This window comes from Gigantopelta aegis, chromosome 3 (genome assembly GCF_016097555.1).
Source record: "Gigantopelta aegis isolate Gae_Host chromosome 3, Gae_host_genome, whole genome shotgun sequence".
Lineage (NCBI taxonomy): Eukaryota > Metazoa > Mollusca > Gastropoda > Neomphalida > Peltospiridae > Gigantopelta > Gigantopelta aegis.
Window position 1 is genome coordinate 42,708,035 of NC_054701.1, and position 17,557 is coordinate 42,725,591.

The window sequence follows — 17,557 nt, forward strand, 5'->3', positions numbered from 1 at the left end:
CTGAATTGGTCACGGTCTGCTTTCCTTTCTCCCCATCGATATCCATCACATTTCTTCCCATCTGACAGCACCTCGTCGCAGTCAATTTCTTTTCTCTGTTAATCTCAACACATCCCAGTCCTTCTTTTCTCTGTTAATCTCAACACATCCCAGTCCTCGTCTCTTGTGGCGATCCATACCATACATCAGCTTATGCCATGGACTTGGTCCAACCACTTCTAAGACTGTTCAGTCAACACATTTCTGTCACTGTCATTGCTAAAGTTAAATTTTGTTAAGTTTAACAACACTACTAGAGCACACTGATTTATTAATCATCGGCTATTGGATGTCAAACATTTGGTCATTTTTACAAATAGTCTTAGAGAGAAAACCCACTAAATTTTTCCATTAGTAGCAAGGGATAATTTATATGCACCATCCCACAGACAGGATAGCACATACCACGGCCTTTGGTCTACCAGTCATGGTGCACTGGCCGAGACGAGAAATGGCCCAATGGGCCCACTGATAGAGATCGATCCCACAATGACCGCACACCAAGCGAGCACTTTACCACTGGGCCACGTCCCACTCCACACCATTGTTAAAAGGCATCTGTAATATCCTTCAATATTCCCTACCACCAAGTTAGTAATGTCATGGGTTAGACCAGCTGTTGAGAGTCAGGAATAAAAGGAAAGTAAGCTGTAGGGAAAGGCCTGGCCCAGGAGGACACCAGTATTACTGCATGAGCAGAAATGTCTTTTAATACAAACACTTTCAAGTCATTTGCGTTATGGGCAATACGATCTGAAAAATTTACTCTCACCCCACCCAACCTTGTGTGACACCCAATAGCCGATGTGTATTTTTGTGCTGGGGTTTCATTCTCATTCCACCCTACTATATATGTGATCCATTCAAGAACACTTCTGAGCTGATTTAGCTCCTTATCTAAATCCAGCCAGTGCACCACGACTGGTATATCAAAGGCTGTGGTATGTACTACCCTGTCTGTGGGATGGTGCATATAAAAGATCCTCTGTGCTAATCGAAAAGAATAGCCCATGAAGTGGTGACAGCGGGTTTCCTCTCTCAATATCTGTGTGGTCCTTAACCATGTCTGATGCCATATAACCGTAAATAAAATGTGTTGAGTGCGTTGTTAAATAAAACATTTCCTTCTTCTTCTTCCTTCCTTAACTAAAATCATTAGAAATCTTAATCCTGTTTCTAATGTTCAGTGCATAAAATGAAGGTCCGCCCTCTGTTATCCTTGCACTTCCCAAACACTCGTTTCCTTGATAGAACACGGCGAACTGCCCTGGTGTTACTGCCCTCATCGGCTGATCAAGAAACACGACGAGAGAGTCGGCGTCAGTTTTTTCAGCAGTACAGCCAATCAGTGGATGTGAGTGCTGGTACCGGAAGCTGGCGTGGAATTTACAGCTGGTGACAAACTCAGCAGGTGGTTGATGAATCCAGTGAGCAAGCTCGGTTTTAAAACTCTGAGAGAAGAGAGCAGGATGGTCTGTTCCAGGGGCCTGCAATACGAACAGTGAAATATCATTATTTTAACCCCACCAACCAACTCTGGTTATAATAAACTTTAAGAGATAATCCTGTTTACATGGATCTTGTATGAGTGAACTGATGTTGTCCTCAAGAGTCTTTGATAAAATGTAAGTTAAACATCATTGCCAAGTAGCATGTTGGGTATTCCAGGGTTCTTACACTTGAAAAAACATAAGATTCAAGAATATTTCCAGGATTTTTTTTTTTTTTAACAGGGACATAAATGTTCAATCAATTAATTTTTTTATAACAAATTGTTGTCTGAATTTAGACAGGTTAAACATTTCGCGAAAGTAAAGATGCAAAAAAAAAAAAATTAATGCTTTTTCCAAGTCATTCCAGGCCTGGATTTTAAAATCACAAAATTCATGGACATTTAAGGATTTTCCAGAACACATAATATTTACAGGGTTCTTACAACCCTGTAAATATTCTGTTTATTAACCATTGTCATTCTGATGTCATTTCATGGAACATTTTCGAACATTATTATTATCTACAAGCTTGTCAAGCAGAGAACAAGAGACGGTGAACACTGAAACATCATCTAAATTCAGACACACACCCTTCCAGAATCCATTGACAATTTATAGTTAAAGACACTTAAGATCAGTATTACCATATCAGTGAATGTGGCTAAATGATGTTAAACACCACAAATACATTTACACCATCACCATGCAATTGATGGAAATCAATTTCAGGTTTTGTTGCATATCGTGATGTCAAAGTACAACAATGAACATGCCATCATGAAAAATGTATCTTTACCTAGGAAATCTTTCTCCAAATCTCTCTGCTTGTATGGGTGTTGACTTCCTTGTTATACAAGGCCTTATGATTTCAAGTTTCAGTTATTTACATATAAGTACAATGACTGAATACCAACTAGTACCATAACAAGGTGATTACACAATTTATACATATTACAAACATTAGCCTATCCTATAATGATTAAATAAAATTTCATCCTATTAGTAATCATAAGCACCTGTTACCTGTTAAAATGTATTGATCCTTTCTGTTAAACAGTCAGTTAAGAACGACAGCTGCTGTTATGTCATACATTACCATAATTAGGTCAAACATATCTTTAACTTGGGCATCAAGGACACATTGTACATAAGATATTATTAGTAAAGCTGGCACTATTTTTCATTGGGATTTAGCTCAAATGAGCACTCACCCGAGATACTTGGATCGTAGGATCAAACCTCCTCGGAAGACCCATTGATTTCCCCTACCCCCATCCCAACCAGAATAGAATAGATGTTTAATGACACCCCAGCAAGAAAAATACATCGGTTATTGGGTGTCAAACTATGGTAAATGCAAAAGGAATGTGATGATCAACATCAGGATAAAAATGCAACAGTTAAATTAAAACACAGTGTAAAGGACTGTGCCAAAAATACAAATATCACAGATATGTAATATTTAAATTTATAATAAAATTCAGTATCATGAAGAAAATGCCATAAAAGTTCAAATATACCTTTTCTTGTTTCTTTGAGATGATTGCACTCCACCAAAATGCCTATTCGAACCAGTGCCCCACATTTGGTATACCTGTCGTGTAACATTACTTGGAAAGAGAAAAAACCCAATTGGTCTGCTGAGGAGTTTTGATCCCACGTCCCAAGCATTATAGGTGAGTGCTCTACCAACTGAGCTACCTCCATCGCAACTGATAATCAATCCCAAAATTTCATCCAACTCTCAACATGAACAACTATAGCTGCATTACAGCGGTTGTAGTGACAGTACCATAGGCGCCTTGGCAAAGTAATGTTCTCATCCCTCAGACACAAGATTCTGAACCAATATTCCACGCCTCAGGATTTTAAAATTTTATAGAAAACACTTTTTCAGTTCAAAACCCGGTGATCATCAGAACTCATCGAAAAAGTGTTTTTCTTTAATGGTAATGGTTATGTTACATCATAATGGGTAACAGGCTTTCAGTTCTGTAATTTTGCTAATTCATAAACAACACACTACTACAAATGACCGTTTGTGTGAAATCTGACAGAAACAGAAGCTAAATATGTAAATTCTTACCACTATCACTTCCTGTGTGTCTGGATGAACCTCCACAACAAAGAAGGCTTTGCTTAATCCTCCGATCAGCGCCCTCTGGCCAAGGGTCCAGTAATGGGTACCTGTAGGATCAAGCTAACATGCTGTAGTAATGAATTAATACTGTTCAAAACCAATACATCTTAATGAAAATATGAAAACTCTCGTACCACCCTCTCTAACCTATTAATTTTTAAAAAGTCAGTTAACAGTTATTGATTAATTGAAAACATATTTTATTGTACAAAAAACAAAAGAATCGGGCACAAGTTTGACAACTTACGAAGCCCTCTTCTATAACAGTTATTTACTAGAATCTCAGCAACAGTGGATAATTTTATGCGGTGCTCTGAAAATCTCGCATCACAACAATTTAAGCTGCATCTAATATTAACATTGTGAAAAAAGCCAAATTCTGTATACTATGGTAAAACAAGTGTTAATGACATAATATTATAATAAAATTTAAAAAAAGAAGTAATGAAACCATTAATAGGTGTTAGACCACAAATAGTTTGTTCTCTCTTTAGTTCATAAAGTCCAAGAAAAAACCAAGCATGGCTTACCTTTATGCTTGCCAACAACCTTTCCTGTTTCCACATGCACAAAGTCACCTTCAGTGGGCTCAATGTACTGAAACACAGATAACATATGAATGACAAAGAAATCATGATAACTGAACTCCAGTGCCTGCTGCACCAAACTACCAGCCAAGAGGACACAATTCCACGGATGTCTTTCATTATTTGCAAGTTATATCATTTATTCTGTAATCACGTACTCAGGGTCATAACTATCTAGGAGTAAAGGTGGGGTACATAAACCCAAAAAATATAGCAATGTGCCCTTTTTAATTTAAAAATACCCATATTATTTATGATTATGTGGCACCAGACACATGATTAAAGACCATATTACTGTTCCTAGATTCCTGTCCCACATTATATTAAGACTAGTACAGTTCTGGCACTGACTTGTATTTGTTCAGTTGTGTGCATGTTTCCAATTATAGTAGTTAATACAATAAATGTTTCTCCAAAGTAGCTTACCTCTTCAATAAACTTTGAGAAATTTCTGCTGCCAATGAAACATATACCCATGCTCTGAAATAAATACATATTATCGGTAAACATGACAAAACTGAAACATATTGCAGAATAATATTATAAATGAAAGCTTTATATTTGTTTAATGTACGTGTAAATACAAACAATATATTACTAATTAAACATATCAAATATCTGACATCCAGAAGAAATTTGCAAAATTTGAACAGATGTTGTATTTTTAGTTATATAATTAAATAATATAAAAAAAGAAAGGAATGTTTGACGGGTCACATACCAGCATATTATTTAATCAGCAGTTGTCAGGTACATGTGGTTTAATACATTGTGAACATGATGGGATGGGATGGGATGGGATGTACAGGTAGCTAAGTGATAGAAAATTAAGTTTCGTTTGTTTAAAGACACAACTATAGCACATTGATTAATTAATCATTGGCCGTTGGATGTTAAAACATTCGGTAATTCTAAAACATACATGCAGTCTTCAAAGGAAACCCGCTTCATTTTTCTATTAGCAGCAAAAGGATCTTTTACATGCATTTTTCCACAGACAAAACAGTACATACCACAGCCTTTGATATATCAGTTGTTGGGCACTGGGTGAGACACAGAAAAATATCTCAGGCAAGTAATATACGGACTGAGCTAAATCCTGCCCCCTACCCCCTCATTGGTACAATGCTTACCTGAGGTGCAATGGGTCAGTGGATCAATCATCAACAATGTACTTGGCCTTCCTCCTCCCCTCCACCCCCGTCTCAATCCCTGCCATACAAACTGGTGCATCAAAGCCTGGGGTATGTTCTATCCTGTCTGTGGGAAAAGTGTGGGAGAATGTTAAAAAACATAACTAGACTCTAAGGTTTCTAGATTTCACTCCCATGGCTAGTAATATTCAGTATTGGGCTAGTAAATAACTACCATCACCATGCCTGTACATTTTTTGCCAGCCATACACAAACACAAGTACAAACACACACACGTATGTATTTATACAGTTAGATGCTGTGTTCGAAAATAAACATTTATTTATCTGGGCTTCTAGATTATGGTAGCCTCACTCCCATGGCTAGTGATATTCAGTGTTGGGCTAGTAAATAACTACCATCACCATGCCTGATGGCTAGTGAATTTTGTTTTGTGAAATGCTGCGTTTAAGTCTATTTCGTAAATGTGAATATCCTACCCTTTCCTCCCCTTAAATCTAAGGGTTTTAAACTCTTATCTCCTTCTTTAGGTGACATATCCATTTATCTCGCCTTCATGTAAAATTCTTTAATCCCATTGGTTGTTTGCCGTTGGACAAATCCCTTATCCCCCTGTGGGCGGAGCCAAATTCTCTTATACCCCGTCTGTAATTTCCAACAGTTTCCAGCCGCCCCAGTTAATGCTAAAGCAATAATTAGATTATAAATAACATTGATAATCAACCAAGTATACATAATTAATTTTATTTTTACTATAAAATACACTATTTCAATACTTTTAAAAGCTGCAATGTTGAACTCGGCCACCTAATTACGGTCGTGGTGTTATTGTATTAATGCGCGATTAGCAACAGTTGTTGTTGTTGTTTTGTTTTTTTAATATTTTTATTTTTTTACTACATACATTTCTAATAAAAAAAAAGTGTTTTTTATTTTTGTTATTAATATCTGTTTCAGACAATTTCGTATTACAAACATTTGAAGTTAAAAACTCGTTTATCGACGGAACTATTTTTCGTCACTGGCAAGTGGTTTCGTTCGCGTCCGCGTGGTACGGCTCCGTTAATAAATTGTTAACAATTATTTTCTGGCGTTATTTTGATTATTTGGCTATATGGTTTAACATGTCGGCAAGATAAATTCGTTGTAGAAGCATCTCTCGGGGTATATGGCTTTTTATGTACCCTCTGTGTGCTCTTTTACCCCCTCGCCTTCGGCTCGGGGTAAAAGAACACACAGAGGGTACATAAAAAACCATATACCCCTCGTGATGCACCTACAACTTATATTATTCCTATTAGTAAAATTTATCTACTTTTAAAAGTAGGACTAGTGAATTTTTAATCATGGCTATTAAAAAATTTAAATCACTGATCCCGTGGCTAGTAGATTTTCATAACAATTCCAGAAGCCCTGGACTCCAAAATAGTCAAACTTTAAAATGTGTTGAGGGTCTGTTAAACACACTTTTACTCATGGCTGTGACAGATGACTTACAGGAGGAGAAACTTATTCCGGCCACATAGGCTATTCCTTCATCAAAAATACTTCATTATGAAAGTGTCAGGTTTTAAAGCAATACAAGCAAGCATTCTGAGAGTACTGCTAAAACAATGTATGTCCCCCTATGGGCACAACACATTTTCTTATTGCCTAAGTTCAAGGATCATAACTCTGTCAAAATTGTGTAAATCGCCATGAACTGTACATAATACAGATACATGTGTATACACACAATTTCAGCTTACTATCTTGAGGCACTGCGAAAAAAAAAGTCTTGAAAACTATATGTGTGACAGAGAGACCGATGGACAGATGGATGGAGTCAAAACCTAAAACCACCTCTGGTTGGACCAGTTGGGGACTAACAATATGTTTTCAAACACCTATTAAAAATGTTAGTGTTAAAGCAATATTGAAAATAATATTTTCAAAACTTCTGTTTTAAGGCATTACCTCCTTTCTCTCAGCTATTTTGGCTAACCCAGCTTGTACAGCGATTTTCTTCACAACATCTTTTGTGAGATCACCAATGGGAAAGATTGTCCTTTGCAGGGCATCCTGGGAAATTTGTGACAGAAAGAGAGTCTGATCTTTGGCACTGTCAACCGCAGTGAGCAATTTGACACCTGAAAAATAGTTAATACATTTTAAAGCATTTATTGTAATAACAGCGAAATCGGGACAATGGTTTAGGATCAAACATGACAAAATTAGGCTGAAAAGAAAATTACATAGGGTAGGTCATGCAGGTTTAAAAAAAAAAATATTATGAATTTATTTTTGAAACTTTATTCATCTCTACAGGTAGAGATAAATCATTGAAAAGGACCATTGTTATGGGCTGTACCAACATTTAAAATCTGGTGTTTTAGAAAAACTGCAACGGCTCCACCTTTTTAGGGTGACCAGTTATTGACTTACGACCTCATAGGGAGAAGCTGGATATTGATGAAACATACCAAAACGTTTTAACATTTTTAGTGGAAGTACTTTGTAGTAGGCCCCTTATGGTATTCTTATGTGTATGAATTTATTTTGAGAAAAAACTTGTCACATTAATTTGAGAAAAACTTAGAAAATTTGTTATTCATTATTATTCATACTTACCTAGTGCTAGCACAACAAATATGCTATTCAACCTGAGTCATACCTACACACTGCAGAATTCTCTCCCTTGCCGGATATGCACAATGCTATCCTTGCACGGGCTACCTGTAACGTCATTCTCGGTTCAAAGTCCACCCACCGAGGGAAAGCCTCATAGGGGTGGGTGGGAGGTATAGTTTGTTCTGCTAGCGCAAGGTAAGTATTAATAATAATGAAAATTAGAAACAAATTTTCTAATAGTCTTATTCAACTTACTGTGCTAGCACAACAAATATGCTATAACGGACGTGCAATGACACCGTTAGAGCACGTGAATTCAACATTAATGGGAGGAGGTAAGAAAATAGAGGACTTACCCGTACCCAAAAAGCTCCTTTGAAGTAATGACATGGAGATAGGACGAACCACGACATACGGTAACAAGGAGTCAAAAAAACTTTTGGGAATAAAAAGGGGCTTCCCAAAAGAAAAACTCATCCCCATGAAAGGGAGGAAAAACATCTCCCCTGGGAGAGGAAACGGTAGACAACACTACAAAAAAACCATCCCTCAGAAAAGGGTGGAGTGTTAAACATGTCCGAAGCGTGAATCGATGGCAGTCGGACGGAAAAGAGGTCGACCCCTTTCCACTGCCCTGCGCACAGACACGACGTGTTGAGCCGCAATGACTGTCTGGATCCTACGCGTACCGTCAGGACCAACCGCCATATCCCGGAAATAGAAACGGTCAAAAGTGGGCCGTCCTTTCCAAAACCCTGCATTCATGACCTTTATAATATCTAAAGAGTCATGAAAATTCAGGGAAGCAGAAATGGCCCGGATCTCATGTGGTTTAACAGAGAAATTCCGTAACACATGATCACCCGCCATCTCATATGCTAGCTGGATGGTAGCTGCTATCCATTGAGACAAAGCATTTTTTGTGACATCACCCGGCCTAATGGTATAAGAAATAAACAATCTCTTTTTACCCTGCCGCCGGTTTTTCGTACGCTCCAAATAATACTTCAATGCTCTCACCGGGCAAAGAAGTCTATCCGAGACTGGTTTTTAGCAACAAAGATAGGGTCGGTACGTAAAGTGACAGACCCGTCCGAATTGTAATCAACCAAGTCATGCAAAAAAGCATGTATCTCACTGATCCGACGACAAGCTGCCAGTGAAACCAGAAACAGAGTCTTCCACGTCAAGGCATGAAGACTAGCAAACCTCAACGGCTCATAAGGCGCACCTTTAAGAGCATGTAACACCAGAAAGACATTCCATTTCGGAATAATGAAAGGTCGTTCAACCGTGGATTGTAATGATTTAAGTAAATGATGCAACACCAAGTTCGTAGAAAAGTCACGACATCCACACTGTTTAAGAGTAGTGAAAATCGCAGCTCTGTGACTTTTCACTGTCGTGACTTTAAGTTTCCTTAACGCCAGAAAGTACTCCGCTAAATTGTTGACAGTAGGCGATAAGGGATCGAAATCCCGTGCGTTCGGCCAACGAACCCACATACGCCAGTGACACTGATAAACCGACTCGGTAGATTTGTGCTTTGCTGAAGAGACGAGATGCGCAATTCTTGTCGAAAAACCTCTGCGTCGCAAGGAAGCCCTGATAACCTCCACGCGTGAAGCCGGAAGACCTCCGGCTTCGGATGCCACACCGTCTGACTCAGTCGCTGGCTGAGTAGATCGGACAACACTGGTAACCGGAACGGGACTGCCACTAACAGTGACAGGAGCTGTGGAAACCAGGGCTGCGCCACCCACAGAGGAGCTATCAACGTCACGTGACAAGGTTCCTGGACCACTTTGGTCAACACCTTGCCGAGTAAGATAGGAGGAGGGAAGGCATAAAAATCCAGTCCCGTCCAATCCATACTTAACGCGTCGTACTCCAACGCCAATGTGTCCGGTACTGGGGACACGAATACCGGCAATTGGTTGTTCAACCGTGTGGCAAACATGTCCACCTGTGGACTGCCCCACACCCAAAGAACCGCTGCAACCACCCCTTTGTTCAACATCCACTCCGTCTGAACAGGGGTATGTCGACTGAGGGCATCTGCTAACACATTCACCGATGAAGGAATGTGTTTCGCCCACAGAGTGGTCCCTAGTTGGTCGCAGAATTCCAAAATCGCAAGAGCTTTGCGACCCAAAGTCTCCGATTTGGTTCCACCCCAACGATTGAGATATGCCACTACCGACGTATTGTCTCATCTCAACAGAATTCGACGGTGTCGAAGAACACACCGGAAATGAAGACAGGCAAGATGCACTGCCTCCATCTCCAAACAGTTGATATGAAGCTTCCTCTCGGAGAGATTCCATACCCCTGAAATGTGTTGATCCAACAGATGCGCCCCGTACCCGTGCAGCGACGCATCCGTGAACAGGATCAGATCCGGAGCAGGGAGGGGGGGGGGGGGGGGTGCAACGGAACCGATAGGGACATGCACTTGTCCGACAGGCACTCCTGTATCGGATGAGTGAACCATGGGCCCAGAGGCACTATCGTGTCCCAATTGTGACCGTCCCACCGTGGGGACAAATGCCACTGGAGTGGTCGTTTGAATCGTCTGAACCGCACGATCAATGAGGCCAGAGATTCGAGGTGGCCCAACACCACGTGGAGAGATCGTACCGTAGTACTTTGCCCCCCCCCCCATGAAACGTCGCGCCGACGTTTGGAAATTGTGGATACGCGCATCGGTGGGACGAACCGACGCTACCACAAGATCGAAGACCACTCCGAGATATGTGAAAATCTGAGCCGGCGTTAACTCTGATTTCACCCAATTGGGAATAAAACCCAATTGGAGGATCGTGTCCAAAACCAATCCGACATTGGTATGACACTCCTGTTGCGACAAAGCTGGGATCAACCAATCGTCCAGATAGGTATGCATTCGAACCCCTAACAAATGAACATGACCTACCACCGCTTTTACCACACGTGTAAAAGCATGGGGACTCGTCGCCAAACCAAACGGGAGCACACGAAACTCGTACGCTTTCCCGTCAAACAGGAAGCGCAGAAACTTCCAAAACGCCTTGTGCACCGGGACATGGAGGTATGCGTCTTTCCGCCAGGTAATGGTCACGCCGTAACAAAAGACTGTTCGCAAACAATCGGCCAGATAACTGAGCGATATGCTTAGAGGCTTTTGACGCAGCCTCCAAACAGCCTTTCGCCATCGCGGGAAGGCTCTCGACAGCCTTATCCAAGCCATATAGGAACGTACCTAAATGGTTATTAACCTGGAACATCGACTTAGCCAGCCGTTCGAACGATTCCAGATCCGCGATTGGCAATGACACATGCGGCGATGGGGAACAAGCGGCTCGGACACTAGCGGGAACGACCGCCGGATGTTCGAGAAAATCCGTCCCCATCTCATAGGAGTCGGCACGAAAAATGCGCGCTCCCGTTAAGATTTTCCCCGTAGGCAGTGCCGTTGGGTACTCATCAACACCCACACCCAGGATACGATCACTGCCAGTGATCAACACATCAAAGTCACAAAGTGAACTGTGCGCCTCCTGTGCAAGTGGTAAACCCGACTCCTCACGAGGAGTGACCAAATTCAAAGAACGATTCCCCAAGGAGACACCCTTGAATGTAGGCTGGGCCTCAACCTGAGGTATAGCGTCCCCGCATACCTGTCGGACCTGGTCCCTGACAAAAGCCAGAACCGCCGTATAATCGCACTCCTCCTCTATCTCCGAACCGAAGTGAGAGAGAGCTGGGTCAGCGACAGAATCCGGTCCAACCGACGCTTCCTCTGAAGCCAGGTCACTGTCCACTGGATCCCGAAGATCTATATGGACTCCTCCCCCTAATCGAGACGCCCCTGGGGCAGCGTCTCCCGAGACGGAAACAATAGGAACCGAACGACAATCCCTAACTGCATCGTCAAACTGCTGTCGAGACGCAGTTTCTGCTGGTTTTGGCGGAAAACCAGGGGAGGGGAGGTATGGGAGCCGCACCCGACGGTCCCGTCTGCGAAAGCAATGATCCCAACTGAGGCGAAGCGTTAAAAAATTCCACAAAACTCCGAAACAACGTTTCCTGAAAGCCTAACGGTCGTTCCTGCGCCAAGTGCGGAACGGTCGGAGTTTGCGGCCACAGAGTACCCCCAGCCAAGGGGTATCTGCGCGAACCTCGTCCTCTATCGAGTAAAGTCGAAGAGGTAGGGACCAAAGACGGTGCAAACTGTGAGGACCCTTGGGGTAAACATATGCAAACGGAAGACCCAAACGGGATGAGTCCTCCACCCAACGGTAAACATCGGTCGGGATGCCATCAGAGACAGATCCCGGCATCGGAAAAACTGGCTCAGTTCGAAGCAAACTGGCAGAACTCTCCTCGGGCCTTGAGAATGCTCAGGTGCCGAAGCGACTGTCAGCAATCGAAGGCAAAGTCGGGGCCACCTGCTCTGCGGACGAAGCAGTGGACCTACGCACAACGGAGTGCATGTGCTCGGTAACCGATGAAGTCGTCAAAAGTGGTGCCGCGACGACTCCACCCTGCCCCCCTTCTGTTTGTAAAGGTAACCGTAACGACGATGGCGACGCAGCCACACAAACAGAAGAAGGCGCCATCACTAACGAAGACGGCTCACGTACCACGGTCACAATAGAAGCCCGGGGGGGGGGGGGGGGGGGGGGGGGGGGGGGGCGCGCTCCCAAAGTATCTGTAACTGTACTCGTAACACGGACCGACGAAGAAACACCCTTGTGTTTCCCCCCTTTCCGGACACTTTTCGAAGTGTCTACAGACTTATGGGACCTAACCACTAAGTCCGACTTGCCGACTACTGCCGAAGCAGACGACAAGATTTTGCTGGTACCCGAAACCTGAGTCTGCGAACCGAACCGAACCCACTGGTCAGGAGACCACATGGCGCAGATATCACACTGACGGTCTTGAGAACAAGACCGACAGTCCGGACACAACACGTGTGTGTCTTTACGTCGTAAAGGAAATGGACAACCATCACGCGCACAAACTTTCCGTGCGCTAGCTGTCAACGAACTCGCGTCGGACATGGTAAATTCAACACAGAATTCCCAACTACCAACCGTATGTCAAGTTCAACCAAAAAACAAACACAAAATTACAAGTAAAGAAAACTTTTTGCCAAAGCTTAACAGGTGGACTGCAGAATTGAGAATGAAGTTACAGGTAGCCCGTGCAAGGATAGCATTGCACATATCCGGCAAGGGAGAGAATTCTGCAGTGTGTAGGTATGACTCAGGTTGAATAGCATATTTGTTGTGCTAGCACAGTAAGTTGAATAAGACTATATCACATAACAAATTTATACACATTTCAAATGATTGCTTTTGCATGTTATAAAACACGAAACAAAAGTGACTAATGTTCACATGCTAAATATACATGATAAAACATTTTAATAAGTAAATATTCAGTAAAATACACATTGCGTTATTTATGCCTCTATATATAAAAAAAATTTAATATAAAGTTATTAGGGATATTATTGGTAAGGGAGATAACTCATGATGATATGTAGATTGGTACCTTTGTGATTATTTAACTTAGCCTTTAACCTAAAACGAAAACAAGTACCAATTGCCAACGAAGGAAATAACAAAATGATGGAATGAATCGATGAATAAATAAAGTGACGTGTAACACCACCAGCTACTGGGTGTCAAACATGAAACAAAGAAATCCATCCAATGGATCGGAGTTGTGCAGAAACTAAATTATTCACCGAAAGACTACTAGCAACCTTTTTTTTCTAAAATTTCACTGACAAAATATAACCTCCAAATGCAAAGAAAGAAATGTTTCATTTCACAATGCACAAAACACATTTAATTTGTGGTTATATGGCATCAGATATATAGTTATGATCACACAGATAAGAGAAAACCCACTGCTGCCACACCATATGCTACCTTTTTTAATTAACAGCAAGAGATCCTTTATTTATGCACCATCTCAGACAGGATAGTACATACCATGGCCTTTGTTACACAGGTTGTAAAGCACTTAGTGACTAGCTGAAACAAGAAATAGCAAAATATGTTCATCTGCGGGGATCGATCTCAAAACAGGTAAGTGCCTCCCTCCAAATACACACAATGTTTCTCCGATGACACAAAATGGCAATTTAATACAAACCTTCATTATAATTCACTTTATCAAGATGAAAACCACAGCTTGTTCTGGCATAATGTCCTGTCGCGATTGCGTCGGCACCTAGTTTATAAATGGCATGATGGAAGAAAGCATCAAATTTGATGTGCTTGTTGCACATGACATCAGGGTTAGGAGTAAAACCTTGTTCATATTCTTTAACCATTGATCTGTAAACAAAAATACGTGCTCATTAATGAATGAATGTTTAATGACAGCCCAGCACATGCTCATTAAAGGAAAGGATTGTCTGTTTAATGACACCTCAGCAAATTTTAAACTACAGCTTTTTGGGGTCAAAGATATGGTTATTTCGACTCTTGGTTGGGAGAGATAGAAGAAAACCCTTGCCATCACATAGGCTACTTGTATCATTACAGTAGCAAGACATCTTTAATATGTACTTTCCAACTGACAGAACAATATATACTCCTCTCTTCATCACCTTTCTTCCCGCTCCCATCTCTCGCCAATGTCAAAATAACCATGTTAGACACCACATAGCCATTTGTTTAAAATGTGTTGTGTTGTACAATAATGAATGAACAAATGAACAAGTGAACGAACCCAAATGTTTAACGACACCCCAGCACAAAACTATACATTGGCTATTGGGTGTCAAAGTATGTAAATATGCACGATGTACAACAAAAACTATTTTTGTAGATGGGTCATTTCAAATATATTATTATATTTTAGCAAGAGCACAGAATTCTATTAGACATATTCGAAATCATTAACCAAAGTTTTCAAGGTACATGTATACACATCTTTTCTGTTCAACATTAACTGTATTTTGAGCATCTAACAAATGTCAGGATGATCAGAAACACACTGGATTTGCCAAAATGGTAAGTAGTTGTCAGGCATGTCTAATTTAAAAGTAAAAATCTGTAACTAATGCAACTAGTTTTCAACAAAGGCCAGTGCCTATAAACTAAGATTTGAAAACCTGAGTTTACACTTTTGTAAATTAATTTACATACAAGAACACATCATTCCAGTATTCCTTGACGAAGCTGACTTCATGGAATGGAATCTTCAAATGGCTACACACCATCCGAGCATCGTCGCGATCCTTGTCTACCTGGCACTTCCCCGTCTCATCAGCAATGTCCCAGTTTTGCATGAACAAGCCAAACACATCATACCCTAAAATGGAATGTTAAAATATAAGCTATAATACAACTCAAGGGTGGATCTTGGATTGATTTATAGAAGAGGCATGTATTCCAGTAAGAGCATCTTGAAACTGCAATAAGTCATTCGTAGTCCTATATCCACAGTCAGTCAAGGTTATTTCACCTTAATAATTAAAAGCATTCCAGTATTAAGCGAAAAATTAAAACTCTTTCAAAACTATAAATTAAAAAATGTCAGTGGTTTACGGTCCCAATCGGCTGTAAAAAATAGATGGTTGTTAAAGCTAAAGTTTGTTTTGTTTAACATCACCACCAGACCACATAGATTTATTAATCATTGGCTGTTTGATGTCAAAAATTTGGTATTTTGTTAGTCTTTGGGAAAAATATCCGCCCGGTCCCCCCCTCCCCTAACCTTAACCCCAACCCTAACCGTAACCCCAACCCTAACCCTAAACCCTAACTAAAAATAATAATGGAGGGGACCGGGCGGATATTATACCCAAAAGTTGACATTGTTCAATGTTAAACAGTTTATATTTTAAAACTGTATAGAAATACGCTATATGTACACAGATCAAGTTATTTTAAACCTAAAATAGAATCTATATCCTAAACAAAAATATGTGTCTGGGGGAGTATAAGGTGGTGTCATGCCATAATTATTGTGACAGTTATCACTCACTAACCCTTTTGTTTTAGAATAAGGGCTGCAACTGCACTGTCTACCCCTCCAGAAATTCCGCATGCTACTCTCCTGACGATTCTGTTCATGTCATTGTAATTATAAACCGGCTTCTATCTTACAAACGATTGCTTAAAATGCGAAAATAAACTACGACAAACGATTAATCAGTTACATCGTTTCATTTTCAAAAATTTGAAATGTTGACATTGAAGTTTCCTCATAGCAGACAACCCACGTGTGTTGTTGTAGTTTGTATTATACGTCACGTTTCATTGTGATCCACCTACTTATTCAAGCGCACCTAATATATACTGCTTACAAAAAAATAAGGAGTATTCACTCGAGTCACTGACCACAGACAGTGGCGGTGCAAATTTACAATGGTTAATCGTAGGGTCGCAAGATAATATTGGTCCCGGTACCAAACATAGGTAGAACACTACCTATGTTGAAGATACACACTGCGGAACTGTTCGAACAAGAGACTTGCTCAGCGATAGGACGGACATAAACCACTAGTATTTAGGGCTCGCCTGATGTGAGGTCGGTCTAAGATCGATCCCCGTTGGTGGGCACATTGGGTTATTTCTTATTCTAGTCAATGCACCACGACTGTTATATCGAAGTCCGTGGTATATGCTATCCTGTCTGTGGGATGGTGCAGGCTATTCTGGACACAGAAGATAGACACATTTTACAAAATAGACCCAAGCTAATCCATATTCAGTTCAACGTTTCATGCATAGCAAGCCCTATAGGCCTAAGTAAGAGAACGGACGTCTCCCTTCCCAGAGGCGGGACGTAGCCCAGTGGTAAAGCGCTCGCTTGTTACGTTGTCGGTCTAGGATCGATCCTCGTCGGTGGGCCCATTGGGCTATTTCTCGTTCCAGCCATTGCATCACGACTGGTATATCAAAGGCCGTGGTATGTGCTATCCTGTCTATGGGATAGTGCATATAAAATATTCCTTGCTACTAATGGAACATTTTTTGCGGGTTTCCTCTCTAAGACTACATGTCAAAATTACCAAATGTTTGGCATCCAATAGTCGATGATTAATAAATCAATATGCTCTAGTGGTGTCGTTAAACAAAACACACTTTCTTTGTCCCTTCTCAGGAGATAGGGGAGAATTTTTAAAGGTGAAGTGAACATGTATTGGTACATTTCGTAACGATATTACATTTAATTTTTAATATATTTTTCTGTCTATATCCACTTAAGGTTTAAGCACGCTAAGGGTGGCACAATCTCTAGTGGGGGCATAAGCCAGATTTGTATCTTTATCAAATATAGAATAGAAAAGTGAGGGGCACAACCCCCCCCCCCCCCCTCCCAGTCAACATATAAGGGGTTATTTCCAAAATATTATTTTACCAAATTCCAAAAGTTTAACAAGTTAAAGTTTGTTTTGTTTAAAGAGCCGTCATATACAGTGCGGGTGGAGAATACTGAGAAACCAGATTCTGCTGTGTAAGGCCCAATACACACCGAAGCTGGGTTTGTGTCTGGGTCTGGAGAGTATCACACTGTAGG

The 17,557-nt window shown here is 41.0% G+C and overlaps 1 protein-coding gene across 1 annotated transcript; it reads right to left on the bottom strand.

Annotated features, from left to right (window-relative positions):
• Positions 1-1,057: 1,057 nt before the first annotated feature.
• LOC121390346 (mitochondrial tRNA-specific 2-thiouridylase 1-like) lies at positions 1,058-16,246 on the bottom strand. Its single transcript, XM_041522141.1, has 8 exons — positions 16,023-16,246; positions 15,178-15,343; positions 14,177-14,361; positions 7,370-7,542; positions 4,686-4,739; positions 4,203-4,269; positions 3,619-3,719; positions 1,058-1,526 (listed from the first exon to the last, which is right to left on the bottom strand). Exons 1-8 carry the CDS (start codon positions 16,105-16,107, stop codon positions 1,182-1,184), a joined length of 1,176 nt encoding a protein of 391 aa, XP_041378075.1. The 5' UTR covers positions 16,108-16,246; the 3' UTR covers positions 1,058-1,181.
• Between the last annotated feature and the right edge of the window lie 1,311 nt (positions 16,247-17,557).